Raw genomic sequence first — 15989 nt, forward strand, 5'->3', positions numbered from 1 at the left:
GTACAAAATTTCAATTATATAAGATAAAACAATCCCAGTAATCTACTGTACAATTATGGTAATATTATTGTATTGTATACTTAAAAATTTGCTAAGAAAGTAAATAGTATGTTAAGTGTCCTTATCACAAAATAATAATAGTCATAGATAAGAGAATGAGAGGACAGTTTTGAAAGTGATACCTAGGTTTATAGCATAGATTGTTTCACAAGTGTATACTTATCTCTAAATTCATTATTTTATAAATGTTAAATATGTACAGCTTTTTAAATATCAATAATATCTCTAAAAATAGTGTCTCTATTTTTGAGGAAAGTTTATATGAGATCAACATTATCACTCAGTGTCTAACAGAATTCCCCTGCAAAACCATCTACTCCTGATTGACAAGAACAGATTTTAAGCTAGCAATCCAACTACAAATAGTTATTGCACAATTTCTATTTTTTCTTTTTTTATTCAGATTTTGTAAGGTAGATTTTTCTAGAAAATTGTCAACATTAATTTAAATTTACAGTACGTTGGCCTGAAGGAGTTTCTAGCATTTTTTTATTTTAAAAAAATGAAAAGTTTACTAAAAGAGTGAAAGTGCAATGTTTATAACACAAATAAATGATAAATAGTTGAGGTGATGGATGCCACAATTACCCAGATTTCATCATTGCACATCATATGCCTGTATCAAAACATCACAAGACTCAAGTGTGTAGTGACAACAGCTATCATAACACACTAAAAAAATCCACACTGCTTACCCCTTTACCTAGAAAAGGAAGCTTCTAGGCTACCTCCTCCTCCTCCGCACACTCCTCAAACTCCTCCTCCTCAGCTGTGCTGTCTTGGTATTGCTGGTATTCTGACACCAGGTCATTCAGGTTGCTCTCGGCCTCGGTGAGCTCCATCTCATCCATGCCCTTGCCCATGTACCAGTGCAGGAAGGCCTTGCGCCTGAACATAGCTGTAAACTGTTCAGAGATGCGTTTGAAGAGCTCTTGGATCGCTGTGTTGTTACCAATAAAGGTGGCCGACATTTTTAGCCCCCGGGGTGGGATGTCACAGATGGCTGTTTTCACGTTGTGAGGGAGCCATTCAGCAAAGTAGCTGCTGTTCTTATTTTGAATACATATATGTATTCATCAATACATATAACTATTATGTACCTGAAATAATTAAAAATTTTAAAAACTAAAATTGTGGTAAAATACACAACATAAAATATGCCATCTTAACCATTTTAAAGCCTACATTTCAGTGACATTAAGTACATTTATATTGATGTGTAACCATCACTACTATCCATCTCCAGAGTTATTTTCATCTTGCATTACTATATACCTGCATTCATTAAAAAGTAACTCCCCATTTTTCCTTTTCCCAGCTTCTGGCAACCACCATTCTGCCTTCTGTTTCTATGAATCCGACTATTCAATGTATCTCATAAATAGAATTACACATTTGTTTTTTTTTTTTTTTTTTTTTTTGTTTGTTTTTGTTTTTTTTCTTGAGATGGAGTTTCGCTCTTGTTACCCAGGCTGGAGTGCAATGGCGCGATCTCAGCTCACCGCAACCTCTGCCTCCTGGGTTCAGGCAATTCTCCTGCCTCAGCCTCCGGAGTTGCTGGGATTGCAGGCACGCGCCACCATGCCCAGCTAATTTTTTGCACCTTTAGTAGAGACGCGGTTTCACCATGTTGACCAGGATGGTCTCGATCTCTCGACCTCGTGATCCACCTGCCTCGGCCTCCCAAAGTGCTGGGATTACAGGCTTGAGCCACCGCGCCCGGCCTTCACATTAGTTTTTTGTGACTGGTTTATTTCACTTTACATAATGTCATTAATAAGTATCCATGTTATAGTGTGTGAAAGGATTTTATTCCTTTTTATGGCTGAATAATATCCCTTTTTATTTTTATTTCTTTTAAATTATACTTTAAGTTCTGGGCTACATGTGCAGATAGTGCAGGATTGTTACAGAGGTATACACATGCCATCGTGGCTTACTGCATCCATCCCCTGTCACCTACATTAGGTATTTCTTCCAATGTTATCCCTCCTCAATCACCCTACACCCTGCTATCCCTCCCCTAGCATCCCCACCCCCCAACAGGCCACAGTGTGTGATGTTCCCCTCCCTGTGTCCATGTGCTCTCATTGTTCAACACCCACTTATGAGTCAGAACATGCAGTGTTTGGTTTTCTTTTTCTATGTCAGTTTGCTGAGAATCATGGTTTCCAGCTTTATCCATGTCCCTGCAAAGGACATGAACTCATCCTTTTTTATGGCTGTATAGTATTCCATGGTGTATATGTGTCACATTTTCTTTATCCAGTCTATCATTGATGGGGATTTTGGGTTGGTTCCAAGTCTTTGCTATTGTAAACAGTGTCACAATGAACATACATGTGCATGTGTCTTTAAAACAGCACAATTTATAATCCTTTGGGTATATACCCAGTAATGGGATTGCTGGGTCAAATGGTATTTCTGTTTCTAGATCCTTGAAGAATTGCCACACTGTCTTCCATAATGATTAAACTAACTTACACTCCCACCAACAGTATAAAACCATTCCTATTTCTCCACATTGCCTCCAGATTTTTTAATGATTGCCATGCTAACTGCCGTGAGATGGTATCTCAATGTGGTTTTGATTTGCATTTCTCTAGTGACCAGTGATGATGAGCATTTTTTCATGTTTGTTTGCTGCATAAATGTCTTCTTTTGAGAAGTGTCTGTTCATATCCTTTGCCCATTTTTTGATGGAGTCATTTGTTTTATTCTTGTATATTTGTTTAAGTTCTGGATAGCAGCCCTTTGTCTGGTGGGTAGTTTGAAAAAAAATTTTTTTCATTCTGTTGGTTGCAGGTTCACTCTAAGGATTGTTTCTTTTGCTGTGCAGAAACTCTTAAGTTTAATTAGATCCCATTTGTCTATTTTGTCTTTTGTTGCCATTGCTTTTGATGTTTTAGTCATGAAGTCCTTGCCTATGCCTATGTCCTGAATGGTATTGCCTAGGTTTTCTTCTAGAGACTTTATGGTGTTAGGTCTTATGTTTAAATCTTTAATCCATCTGGAGTTAATTGTAGTGTAAGGTGTAAGGAAGTGGTCCAGTTTCAGCTTTGAATTACACAAGGTAAAACATGGCTTGCCAGTTTTACCAATACCATTTATTAAACAGGGAATGCTTTCCCATTGCTTATTTTTGTCTGGTTTGTCAAAGATCAGATGGTTGTAAATGTGTGGCATTGCCTCCGAGGACTCTGTTCTGTCCCATTGGTCTATATTTCTGTTTTGGTACCAGTATCATACTGTTTTGATTACTGTAGCCTTAGAATATAGTTTGAAGTCAGGTATCTTGATGCCTGCAACATAGTTTTATTTTTTTTAATTAGGATTTTCTTGGCTATGTGGGCTCTTTTTTGGTTTCATATGAAGTTTAAATTGGTTATTTCTAGTTCTGTGAAGAAGGTCAGTAGTAACTTGGTAGGCTGAATAATATTCTCTTGTATGTATATATTACTTTTTATTTATCTATTAATTCGTTAATAGACATTTGGGTTGTTTTTAACTTTTGGCTGTTGTGAATAATGCTGCTATAAACATGGGTTTAAAAATAATCTCTTTAACATTGTGCATTCATTTTTTAAAAATATATACTCATAAAAGGAACTGCTAGAACTTATGATAATTCTATTTTTAAATTTTTAAGAATTTCTATACTAATTTTCACAGCTGCTGCAGAATTTTACATTTGAACCAGAAGTTCACAAAGGTTTTAATTTTTCTATATCTTCACCAGTACTCATTATTTTTTCTTTTGTTTCTGATAACCATCATAATGGGTGTGAGTTGAGTTGGTATATTATTGTGGTATTGATTTTTATTTCCATAATAATTAGTTATATTTAGCATCTTTCATTTATCTATTGGCCATTTTTGTGTCCTCTTTGGATTAGTACCTGTTCAAGTTTTTTCCCTGTTGAGGGTTGAGTTGTTTGCTTTTTTTTTTTTTTTTTAATTGTTGTAGGAGATTTTCACATATTCTGGGTATTAAGTCCTTGTCAGATACATGATTTACAAATCTTTTCTTCCATTCTGTGAGTTGCCTCCTCACTGTGCTATATCCTTTGATGCATAGAAGTTTTTAATCTTTATGTAGCCCAATTTGTCTTTTTTTTTTGCCTATACTTTCCACATCATCCAAGAAATTAATGCTAAGTCCAATGTCAAATTCTTTTTTCTGTGTTTTCTTCTAAGAGTTTCATAGTTTTAGCTCTTACTTTCAGGCCTTTCATCCAGAATAATTAGTGATGCTGAACATCTTTTCATGTGCTTATTGTTCATTTGAATTCCTTAGGAAAAATGTCTATGAATGTTTTTTGTATATTTTTAACTGAATTGTTTACTTTTTGTTGTTGTAGACGTTCTTTATATATTCTGGATATTAGATCCTTATTAGATATATTATTTGCAAATATTTTCTCCCATTTTGTAAGTTGTGTCTTAACTCCTCTAATAGTGTCTTTTAATGTATAAAAGGTTTACATTTTATATAGATCAAATTTTCTATTGTTATCTTGTTGCCTGTGCTTTTTATTTCATATTCATGAACTCTTTGACAAATCCAATGTCATTAAGATTTTATTCTGTGATTCTTAAGAGTTTTTTAAATTTTTTTTATTTTTAGCTCTTAAATTTAATGTCTTAGTTATTTTTTTATGGTGTAAGTTAAGGTTGAACTTTATTAATTTACATGTGAATAGTTTTCCTAAACAATTTCTTGAGAACATAGTCCTTTCTCCATTGAATGGATTTAACAGCCTGGTTGAAAATCATTTAGTCATACATGTAAAAGTTTATTTCTAGGTTCACTACTGTTGGTCTAAAATGTCTGTCTTTATGTGAATACCATGCTGTTTTGATTATTGTAGTTTTGTAGTGAATTATGAAATCAGGAAATGAAATCCAAATTTGTTCTTTCACATTCTTTTAGTTATCTGGGTACCTTGGGATTCCATATGCATTTTAGAATGGATTTTTATTTTTCTGCAAAGTAACTTGTTGAGATTTAATAGGGATTACAATGAGTCCATAGATCACTTTAGAAAATATTGTCAACTTAGCAATATTGTCTTTCAATTTATAAAAATAGAATATCTCCTCATTTAATGGTGTGTTCTTAGATCTTTTTCTGCAACGTTTTGTAATTTTGTAATTTTTCGGCTCCTTTGTTAAGTTTATTCTTAAGTACGGTATCATAGATGGAATTTTCTTTTTAAATTGTTTCTTGTTAGTATGTACAATCAAAACTGATTTTTATGTCCTTACTTTTTATCCAGCATCATTGCTGAATTCATTTACTAGTTGAAATAGCTATTTTTTGCATATGTGTAATCTGTAGGACTTTCTACATGTAAGATCATGTAATCTACAAACAGATATAATTTACTTCTTTTTCTTCCTTTACTATGTTGAGATAGTTTTTTATTTCTTTTTTTAAATTTTTTTCATAAACAGGTGTTGAATTTTGTCAAGTGCTTTTTGTAATACATTGAGATGATAATGTATGAAATTTCTTATTCTATTTTTGTGGTGTTTTGCACTGATACATTTTTATATGTTAAATCATTTCTGCATTTCAGAAGTAAGTCCCACTTGGGAGTGTTGGACAGTACTTTTAATTTGCTGCAGAATTGATTTTGCTAGCATTTTGTTGAGAGTTTCTACATCAATATTCATGAGGGTTATTGGTCTGTAGTTTTCTTTCCTTGTAGTGTCTTCATCTGTCCTTGGAATCATGGTAATGCTAATGTAATAGATTGAGCTTAGAAGAGTTATCACTACTTTCATCTTTTGGATGAATTGGAAAAGTATTGGTGTTAATTTTTCTCTAAATGTTTGGTAGAATTCACCAGTGAAACAATCCTTTTTTGTACCTTTTCATTTGGGGAGGCTTTTGGTTACCTATTCAATCTCTGTACTAATTATAAACATGTTCGTATTTTCTAATTCTTCAGATTCAGTCTTTTTTTTCACATTTTTTTTTAATTTTCTTATTTTTTTTTTGCTTGTTTTTTATTGCATTTTAGGTTTTGGGGTACATTTGAAGAACATGCAAGATATTTGCATAGGTACAAACATGGCAGTGTGATTTGCTGCCTTCCTCCCCTTCACCTATATCTGGCATTTCTCCCCATGCTATCTCTCCCCAACAGCCCACCCCTGACTGTTCCTCCCCCACTTCCCCCCAACAGACCCCAGTGTGTAGTGCTCCCCTCCCTGTGTCCATGTGTTTTCATTGTTCAACACCTACCTATGAGTGAGAACATGTAGTGTTTGATTTTCTGCTCTTGTGTCAGTTTGCTGAGAATGATGGTTTCCAGGTTCATCCATGTCCCTACAAAGGACATAAACTCATCGTTTTTTATGGCTGCATAATATTCCATGGTGTATATGTGCCACATTTTCCCTGTCCAGTTTATCATCGATGGGCATTTGCATTGGTTCAAGGTCTTTGCTACTGTAAACAGTGCTGCAATGAACATTCGTGTGCACGTGTCCTTATAGTAGAATGATTTATAATCCTTTGGATATATACCCAGTAATGGGATTGCTGGGTCAAATGGCATTTCTATTTCTAAGTCCTTAAGGAATCACCACACTGTCTTCCACAATGGTTAAACTAATTTACACTCCCACCAACAGTGTAAAAGTGTTCCTATGTCTCCACATCCTCTCCAGCATCTGTTCTCTCCAGATTTTTTAATGATCGCCATTCGAACTGGTGTGAGATGATATCTCAATGTGGTTTTGATGTGCATTTCTCTAATGATCAGTGACAATGAGCATGTTTTCATATGTTTGTTGGCCTCATGTATGTCTTCTTTGGCAAAGTGTCTGTTCATATCCTTCACCCACTTTTGAACGGGCTTGCTTGTTCTTTTCTTGTAAATCTGTTTTAGTTCTCTGTAAATTCTGGATATCAGCCCTTTGTCGGATGGGTAGACTGCAAAAATTGATTCCCATTCTGTTGGTTGCCAATTCACTCTAATGATTGTTTCTTTTGCCGTGCAGGAGCTGTGGAGTTTGATTAGGTCCCATTTGTCTATTTTGGCTTTTGTTGCCAATGCTTTTGGTGTTTTGGTTATGAAGTCCTTGCCTATGCCTATGTTCTGAATGGTTTTGCTTAGATTTTCTTCTAGGGTTTTTATGGTGTTAGGTCTTATGTTTAAGTCTTTAATCCATCTGGAGTTAATTTTAGTGTAAGGTGTCAGGAAGGAATCCAATATCTGCTTCCTGCCATGGCTAGCCAGTTTTCCCAACACCATTCATTAAACAAGGAATCCTTTCCCCATTGCTTGTTTTTGTCAGGCTTGTCAAAGATCAGATGGTTATAGATATGTTGTGTTACCTCTCAGGCTTCTGTTCTGTTCCATTGGTCTATATCTCTGTTTTGGTAGCAGTACCATGCTGTTTTGATTACTGTAGCCTTATACTATAGTTTGAAGTCTGGTAGTGTGATGCCTCCCACTTTGTTCTTTTTGCTTAGAATTGACTTGGCTATGCAGGCTCTCTTTTGGTTCCATATGAAGTTTAAGGTGTTTTTTTCCAGTTCTGTGAGGAAGGTCATTGGTAGCTTGACGGGGATAGCGTTGAATCTGTAAATTACTTTTGGCAGTATGGCCATTTTCACAATATTGATTCTTCCTAACCATGAACATGGAATGTTTCTTCATCTGTTTGTGTCTTCTCTTATTTCGTTGAGCAGTGGCTTGTAGTTCTCTTTGAAGAAGTCCTTTATGTTCTTTGTTAGTTGTATTCCTAGGTATTTTATTTTCTTTGTAGCAATTGTGAATGGCAGTTCATTCTTGATTTGGCTCTCTTTAAGTCTGTTATTGGAGTATAGGAATGCTTTTGATTTTTGCACGTTGATTTTGTATCCTGAGACTGCTGAAGTTGTTTATCAGTTTCAGGAGATTTTGGGCTGAGATGATGGGGTCTTCCAGATATACAATCATGTCGTCTGCAAACAGAGACAATTTGACTTCCTTCTTTCCTATTTGAATACCCTTTATTTCTTTTTCTTGCCTGATTCCTCTGGCTAGAACTTCCGGTACTATATTGAATAGGAGTGGTGAGAGAGGGCATCCTTGTCTAGTGCCATATTTCAAAGGGAATGCTTCCAGTTTTTGCCCATTCAGTATGATATTGGCTGTTGGTTTGTCGTAAATAGCTTTTATCATTTTGAGATACGTTCCATCAATTCCTAGTTTATTGAGGGTTTTTAACATAAAGTCCGGGGACACATTAGACTCACCGTAAATCGCACCTGAACTAAAACTCCATTAATTACCTAACCTCCATAAGCTCCTAGTTTAACTGGAGAACCATCATGATGTTTCAGGTCCCCTGGAATCAATGTCAGCTCAGAACCAGTGTCCAGTAGTTATCGAGATGTCTGATCATTTAACTTTCCCTGATGAACAGTTATCCTAGTAAAAGGCCAGAGGTCTCCTTGGAGAAGGATGACAGAAAGATTCACTGCCTAAATTGTCACTAATAAAGTGGGGTCCCTTCTCAAGGGGATACAGCCTTGCCTTCATTCAAGGTGTTTTGGGTCTGTAAACTAGGTCAAGTATGGAAATTGACTGAGGTTGCTGTGATTCTGTTTTTATAAATTAGTCTTTTGTCCATTCTACCTTGAAGTTTTCTCCTTATATAAATTAAGGAAAAAGCAGCAGGCTTCCTACCAATGCCAATTCTAGGAATACCGTGGTTAATTAGCCAATGCCAGAGCCTCTACATGAGTCAGACTATTCTGACTGCTGCCGTCTCTGCTGTCCATTGCAGTAGCTATACCTACCTTGCCATTGACGACTGAGTGCCAACACTTGGCCCCTGACACTTCAGGATACAATTACTCCTGCTTTAAATTTTGTAGTTGAGTGACCATGGTTCCCACTGTTAAATCTGACATACAGAAAAGAGCAATTACAGGGCTCTTAAAGATTCAAGTGCTGCCCTCACAAATCTATTTTGCAAGGCACTGGTCAAGGGTACATCTTCTGGACCCTCCCAGCTGGGATGAGTAGGTCTAAAGTGACTAATCCAGTCCATCATTCCAATCTCCCTAAGCCTCTGGATCCCTTCCTCTACATTAAACCAAGGGAGAGCAGGCCTTAGCAGCTCGCTCATGTGGGCAACCTATTAATCCATATTTCAGCTAACTAAGCAAATAAATTATTAGAACCTTTTTGTTTTTTAACTCCCCAAGCTGCAACATTAAAAGCGGATTCCCTACTTAATGGACCAAAATCCATAAATTCAGCCTCATTCAATGCTATGTTCTTTCCACCATTATCTCATACCCTTAATATCCATTCCCATGCCTGTTCTCCTAATTTTTGTTTATATAAATTAGAGAATTCAAGCAATTCTTTTCAAGTGTATCCCACCTCCTCATGGGTCACACTCTCAACCTCACCTCTAGGGTCTCTCTGTGACTTTAGTCTAGTTACAGGTCTAGAAGTGAACAGGGGTGTTGTAGGTTGCTCCTGAGAAGAATCAACATTATCTGGCCTGTCAACTGCCTCAGGCAGTGCAGCGTTGATCTCCTCAGACAAAGGTGGAAAGGCTGATGGCAGCATGGGCCAAGGAGGGGATGTTGCCACTACTGGGAATAGGGAAGCTGTTGCTTCTGGAAAAAAAAGGTTCATCAGAGATTACAAACTCAGTGTCCCCAGGTTCATCAGGGTCCTCTCACATGTCACCATTCCAAGTTGCAGGGTCCCATTCTTTTCCAATCAATGTCCTCACTTTAACAGTAGACATCTGGTGAGGTTGTACATGTACCTTTCATTGCAGGTCAGTCACTTGCATGATAGACGCTTATGTCTGTTTTTCCCCAATTTCAACTCTTTCTCTCCAGGAGATAAGACTCTCACTCAGGGCAATCTTAGCAGATTTGAGGCTCTGTATCTGCTTCTGAAGCTGGGAGTCAGAATCCGTTGAGTTCATCACTTTGTTTCCTCACTTTGTCCACTGTACTTAGAAGCAACCAGCTTGATTATGTTCCTTGGTTCTCCACATATGGTCAAAGGTATTATGTATAGAGTCACTAAACTCCTTGTCTCTCACAAGTGGTAAATCAGGAGTATCAAATGCATTTATTTTGCATAACTCTAAACAGTTCATGCCAAGGACTATTAGTGTTCTCCATACTATTAAAAGTACAGTCTTGCCAGGCGCGGTGGCTCAAGCCTGTAATCCCAGCACTTTGGGAGGCCAAGGCGGGTGGATCACAAGGTCGAGAGATCGAGACAATCCTGGTCAACATGGTGAAACCCTGTCTCTACTAAAAAAATACAAAAAAATTAGCTGGGCATGGTGGTGCATGCCTGTAATCCCAGCTACTCAAGAGGCTGAGGCAGGAGAATTGCCTGAACCCAGGAGGCGGAGGTTGCGGTGAGCTGAGATCGCGCCATTGCACTCCAGTCTGGGTAACAAGAGCAAAACTCTGTCTCAAAAAAAAAAAAAAACACACACACACACAAAAGTACAGTCCTTAGTATTTTGGGGCCTATTTGTATTAAGCAGTCAACTCCAGAAACCCCAAACCAATGAAAGAACTCTATCCTTAATATTGTGTTCCTCTAGAACCACTCCTGGTACCAAAATCTGTATTAGTCATGGTTCTCTAGAGGGACAGAACTAATAGGATACACACACACACACACACACACACACACACACACACACACATATGTATGTAAAGGGGAGTTTAATAGGATATATATATATGTAAAGGGGAGTTTATTAAATATTAAAGTTAATATTTAATGATCACAAGGTCACACAACAGCTGTCTGCAAGCTGAGGAGCAAGGAGAGCCAGTCTGAGTCCCAAAACTGAAGAACTCGGAGTATGATGTTTGAGGGCAGGAGGCATCCAGCATGGGAGAAAGATGTAACCTGGCCTCTCTTTTTACATTTTTCTACCTGGTTATATTCTAGCTGTGCTGGCAGCTGATTAGACTGTGCTCACCCAGATTAAGTGTGGGTCCGCCTTTCCCAGCCAACTGACTCAAATGTTAATTTCTTTTTTCACCACCCTCACAGACACACCCAGGATCAATACTTTGTATCCTTCAATCTAATCAAGGTGACACTCAGTATTAACCATCACAGGGGGTGTTCAGAAATGATTCTTATGTTGATAAGAGGTGTTTTATTTTAGGTACCTTAGGAAAGAACCTAGTGTATCTCAGAGTATAACAACCCCACCATTTGTCTCCCCACTTCTAGTGCTCTTGGAAAGTAGTCAGGGAAGACTGAGACCAGATGTTGCCCTCTTCCTCTGCAGGAGGTAATTGAGATTTATTTCTGGAAATTGGGAAGGTTAAAATTGGCAAGATACAGGAGGGACTGCTGAGAGCCAAGTCCTGTTGATTTTGGTGTGGAGAGATAACAAACGCTAGGGAAAAGGGAAAGGATGGTGATAGCAGAGGAAGGCGTTAAATAAGGAGAGCCAAGAAATGGAGAAAGGGGAACAGTTAGTGAAAGAGAGGAGGGTTTAATTATCCGTTCTTTAAATCAAATCCTGGAAGTGGTGGGGGGCATCCTGAAGGCCAAAACAGACAGGGCTCACATTCTAATCCATAGGCTGAACATCTGCTCCCCCTTCCAACTATACAGATTGTAATAATTATCTGGACCCTTTTAGTAAATATGCATTTTACTGGGGTCACTGTTTAGCTGCTCTGGAGAAAGGCAGGTGAGGCAATGTCAGAAAGGAACCTCTATTATTGGGTTTCCCACAGGGAGCATAAGATACCACACAGAGGCCTACTGACAGCAAGGAACATCTACATGCAGATGACACCATGATAGAAGAAATAGTTAAGGTCACTCCACCCACTCTGAGGAACAGATAAGGAATACTGCTACCTCTGAAAAGATAGGATCAAAGGCTTTAGGAAGGAAGTGGGATTTGCAAATTCCTAAGTGATATGGTCTCTGGATGGGTTCAAAAGGCAGCCTTTAAGCTTCCATGAGGGCTCAGGGCCAGTATTGCATTTGCTGCCATAGGGAAAAGTGGCAAGGTCAGAAATGGACATTTAAGTCTGCGTAACATGAAGGATAGTCCCATTCATAATGACATTTGACTGCCCCGGATTACAGGATCAAACACAGTCCTTGTGGTTCACTCTTCCAGAAAACTAATGGAAAGTCACAGGCAGCCCATTGGATGCCTAGGAATCCAACAGCAGGGTTGGCAGGTCAAGACAGGGTTGAGGTAAGCTGCCCCACACAAGGCAAATTCCCTTTATTTCACAATTGGCAAAACACACACACACAGACACACACAGACACACACAGACACACACACACACACAAATGGAATGAGAGTTATGCCCAGAGGTGACTTTTTACTTCTTTTATTGAACTCCATAAATATTTTCATAAGGCTTTGTGTCATTACAACATTTTTTTTTGTTAAACATTTTTTTAACACACAACTTTGACACTTGTTTGACAGAGTCAAACAGTCAGATAAGAGAAACAAAAGAATAAACTGGCAAATGCAGAGCAGCAAGGGTAATCAAAGTCACTGTTGCCCATCCATCCACCCCAGCCCACCCCATCCCCAAAGCACTAAAAGATCACTATTTGGCTTCACACTAGGATTGTTAGAACTCTCTTGTTGCTGTTCTTATAGATCCATTAGAAATATACACATAGAGAGAGGGGAGAAAAAAAGAGAGAATAATTAGATGTCTGTCCTAGGACTTCCCACAGCAGGTCCCATAGAACACATTAGCAAGGCTTTTTGGAGAGCAAATCCCAGCCTCGTTGAGTTGAGGAAAGGGGAGCTCAGGATCATGCGGAAATGGGAGGATTACAGAATTCTTGGGGTTGCCATTGCTGTTGGGACACAACAGGTTTGGACACTGAACCCAGGTATTTAACTGAGCTCCCCTTGGGGTTGTTGGCCACTGGTCTGCTTTGATGCTATAGACTGAGGGAATACTCTAACCAATGGGGAGATGATTTCTTGTTGTTCACAAATTACTGGCATCTCATGAGGCCAGTGGGTTCAGTAGAGGAGAAATGAGGGTTGAGAGGTAACATCCCTGATCCTGGAGCCCTGGGTACAAGCCCCAAGGAGGGAAGAAATGAGAGGGCCTAGTCAAAAAATGTAGGCCCAGAGACTTGACCAAGCATCCCCTTCTGGTGTGCTGCCAACCCCCGGAGAAGCATGTCAAGGCCAAGCCTAGTGAGGAGGAGTGCAAAGTAGAAAAAAGAGGTACACTAAAGAGAGGCCTGCACAGCTACCAAAACACTCTGTTTGCCAGAGAGGACATTTTAGCTTGGGTGCTAGCCACCAGGTCCCTTGCTATGGAGGTTTATGTAGTTAGGTCATGTGCTGAACAGTGATGGCCAGTCCCGAGCCCTGGCCCTCTCCCCAGATCAGGCTCATCTTTGACTTATTATACAAGTCTGACTTGGTTGTGATAGAGTAGAAGCTTAAATAGCTTATAATTGGATTCCCACAAAGAAAGGATTCCCAGGCTGGGCAATGTCTGGTCTGGATCAGGAGGCATAGAGCAGTAAACATATTAGCTATTGCTGAAGCCTCCACACAGTTACGGCTGCTGGTTGGTAAGCTGAGGTCCTTTCATGATAAAGTCTTCTCCCATGGGGTTTAAGACAGACTCCCAATCACCAGATTCCACACTAAGTGGCTTGTTCTCCACAGAAGAGTTTATCTTTATTCCTTTATGCCCCATTCTTTTTGCTGTTCGAGGTCTAACCATGAAAAGGGCCATGTGTGGAGGAAAAACAGGTACTGCTACACCCATAGGAAGTCTGCCTCTCTGTGAAAAAAAATTAGATTTTCCGAAGCAGAAAACTGGCCAAAAGTGAGCCTGAGGGTTCACTTTTGAGTCCCTTCCTCAGACTGCTTATTCAGAGGGAAAATAGTCCCTGGGCCCTTACTCACTTGCCCAAATGTCCTGGGATGAGAGGATGAGAGGATGTTGGAAACAGGGCCTTCTCTGAGTGCCAGAACAGCTTTAACTATATCAATAACAAAAATCCTCATGTGCTAGGATGGCAGGAGAAAGAAGTAAGAGAGAGGGAAAGAAGCCAGGTAAGATTGTCCATGCAATCTGTTAACAATGGGAGAAGTCACACAATTTTGGGGTGGTAGAAAATGCAGGTACAATACTGTGGATCAAGGCTATCTCTTTCCATGCCCATCCCTGTTCTTTCCTGTAAAAGGTTACTAATGGTCTTGGACCCTATCCAAGTCAATAATTTGAAGGTAGCCGATGATCTTGGTCAAGTGAACTCTGTCTTAAACTCCTCCATACTCCTATCAATGCTATCCAAACATCTGTAAATGGGAGCAGAAACAACTAGGACACTGAACTGACTGCTTTAGGGATCCCTGCCCTAAACCGATTTGGTACTGGGAGGCAGGTAAATCCCTCCCCTGGGAGGTAGAGTCTCAACTTCTTTGCTTCCAGTTCAGATCTTTTTGGCTAAGGGAGAGACAGGCCTAGGAGGATACCTATAACAAAAGTGGCTTGAAAAAAGAGAATAACTAGCTCAAATTAACTCTTAGATGCAAAATTGCAATGACCCAGCAGTGTTGCAACATGAGAACCCCCAGTGATAGAAGAAACAGCCCAAATGCAAAATGTTCCCTAAACAGAAGTCCACTCCAGCATCATTATAGTCTGAAACTCCCTTGCTTCTATTTGGGTGTTTGATCCCTCCATAGTACCTAAAACACAGTAAAAGCAATAGGAATACTGAGCAGTTATATCACAGGCCAGAACAGAACATGTCCAGACTGGCATGACTGAGGACAGAGGATACTGGAAAAAGGTCATTTGGGGGGAACTGCAGGGCTGAAGGAAATTTTGCAAATAATCGGCTGAGGGAGAGGAGAAAGGAGGTCATCCCCTTCCTCAATGAAAAGTAAAAGAGGGGGAAAAAAAACCCAACCCCCCCCAACTCTACCACATCAAATAGAATTAAAAATGCATCAACATTAGTATCATCAGAAATGAGAAAAAAACAATACAAACACATCTATGGTAATAATGACAAGTCAAGGAATCACAGGGGAGCAAAGAGATTATTTTAACAAGAAAAGGAATGACTAGAAATGTCAATTTCTGAAAGCAAAGGGAAGAGGGACAGGGTAAAAACAAAAAACTTTTAAGACGGGATCACATGTCTGGAAGTCATTGATGTGTCTTCCTACCAACCACAGATTTTATTTCCCCAAAACAACAGAAAATGCTTTTGTTCCCTCTCTCTCTCTCTCTCTCTCTCTCTTTGTGCGTGTCTGTGTGTGTCTGTGTGTGTGTGTATATTCAGTCAAGGGTCTCTCTGTGTGTGTGTGTATAAATTTCAACAGTGCTTCTCCGAAAAAAGGTCCATCTATAAATATAATTTTATTTACTTTATTTTAAAATTATCTGCCTCCCTGTAGATATCATTTTTTGAATGGGGTTAACCTGCTGAAGTTTTGCCAGAATGGTGACTGGCTGCGCTTGGGTTCGGTGAACTCAAAGACCTGTGACTGAGCGATGCCATCGGGGACCAGGTACTGGCTGTGGTTTAACGGGTCCTGTGGTGGTGGGTAGGAAGGAGGAACTGAGCGGGCAGAGTTGACACCTAGAGTAGATAGGAGATCAAAGGGAAAGAGTGTTAAGTTATGTAACAAAGTGCTTCTCAAATTACCCAGTGACCACTCTGGGCAGACAACTCAAGGCAGACTGGTTTAGATTGTATTAACAGGAATTACGAATCATCTAAGGAGATAATTCCTCTTTCAAGCAGATTTTGGAATACCATAGCTATTACTGCAACCCCACACACTTCCACATCTAGTCAGGTATCAAAGAAATTTGGGGTGTTTCTATCATCTATTTTACAGATGAGAACATTGATGTCTAAAAAGAAATGTCATAC

General features: G+C 39.1%; 1 protein-coding gene across 13 annotated transcripts in view; it reads right to left on the reverse strand.

The window, feature by feature from the left end:
• Positions 1–12420: 12420 nt before the first annotated feature.
• The window catches only part of ARHGEF9 (Cdc42 guanine nucleotide exchange factor 9), a 378000-nt gene continuing 374431 nt past the window's right edge, over positions 12421–15989 (reverse strand). For 12 of the 13 annotated variants that reach the window (XM_074391854.1, XM_010351684.3, XM_039475468.2 and 9 more), the window contains one exon: positions 12421–15692. In XM_074391854.1, coding sequence (XP_074247955.1) covers positions 15511–15692 — 182 coding nt within the window. In that variant the 3' untranslated portion in view covers positions 12421–15510. The remainder of the gene's footprint in view (positions 15693–15989) is intronic. The other variant, XM_039475471.2, reaches the window with a different exon arrangement.

This window comes from Saimiri boliviensis, chromosome X, assembly GCF_048565385.1.
Source record: "Saimiri boliviensis isolate mSaiBol1 chromosome X, mSaiBol1.pri, whole genome shotgun sequence".
Classification (NCBI taxonomy): domain Eukaryota; kingdom Metazoa; phylum Chordata; class Mammalia; order Primates; family Cebidae; genus Saimiri; species Saimiri boliviensis.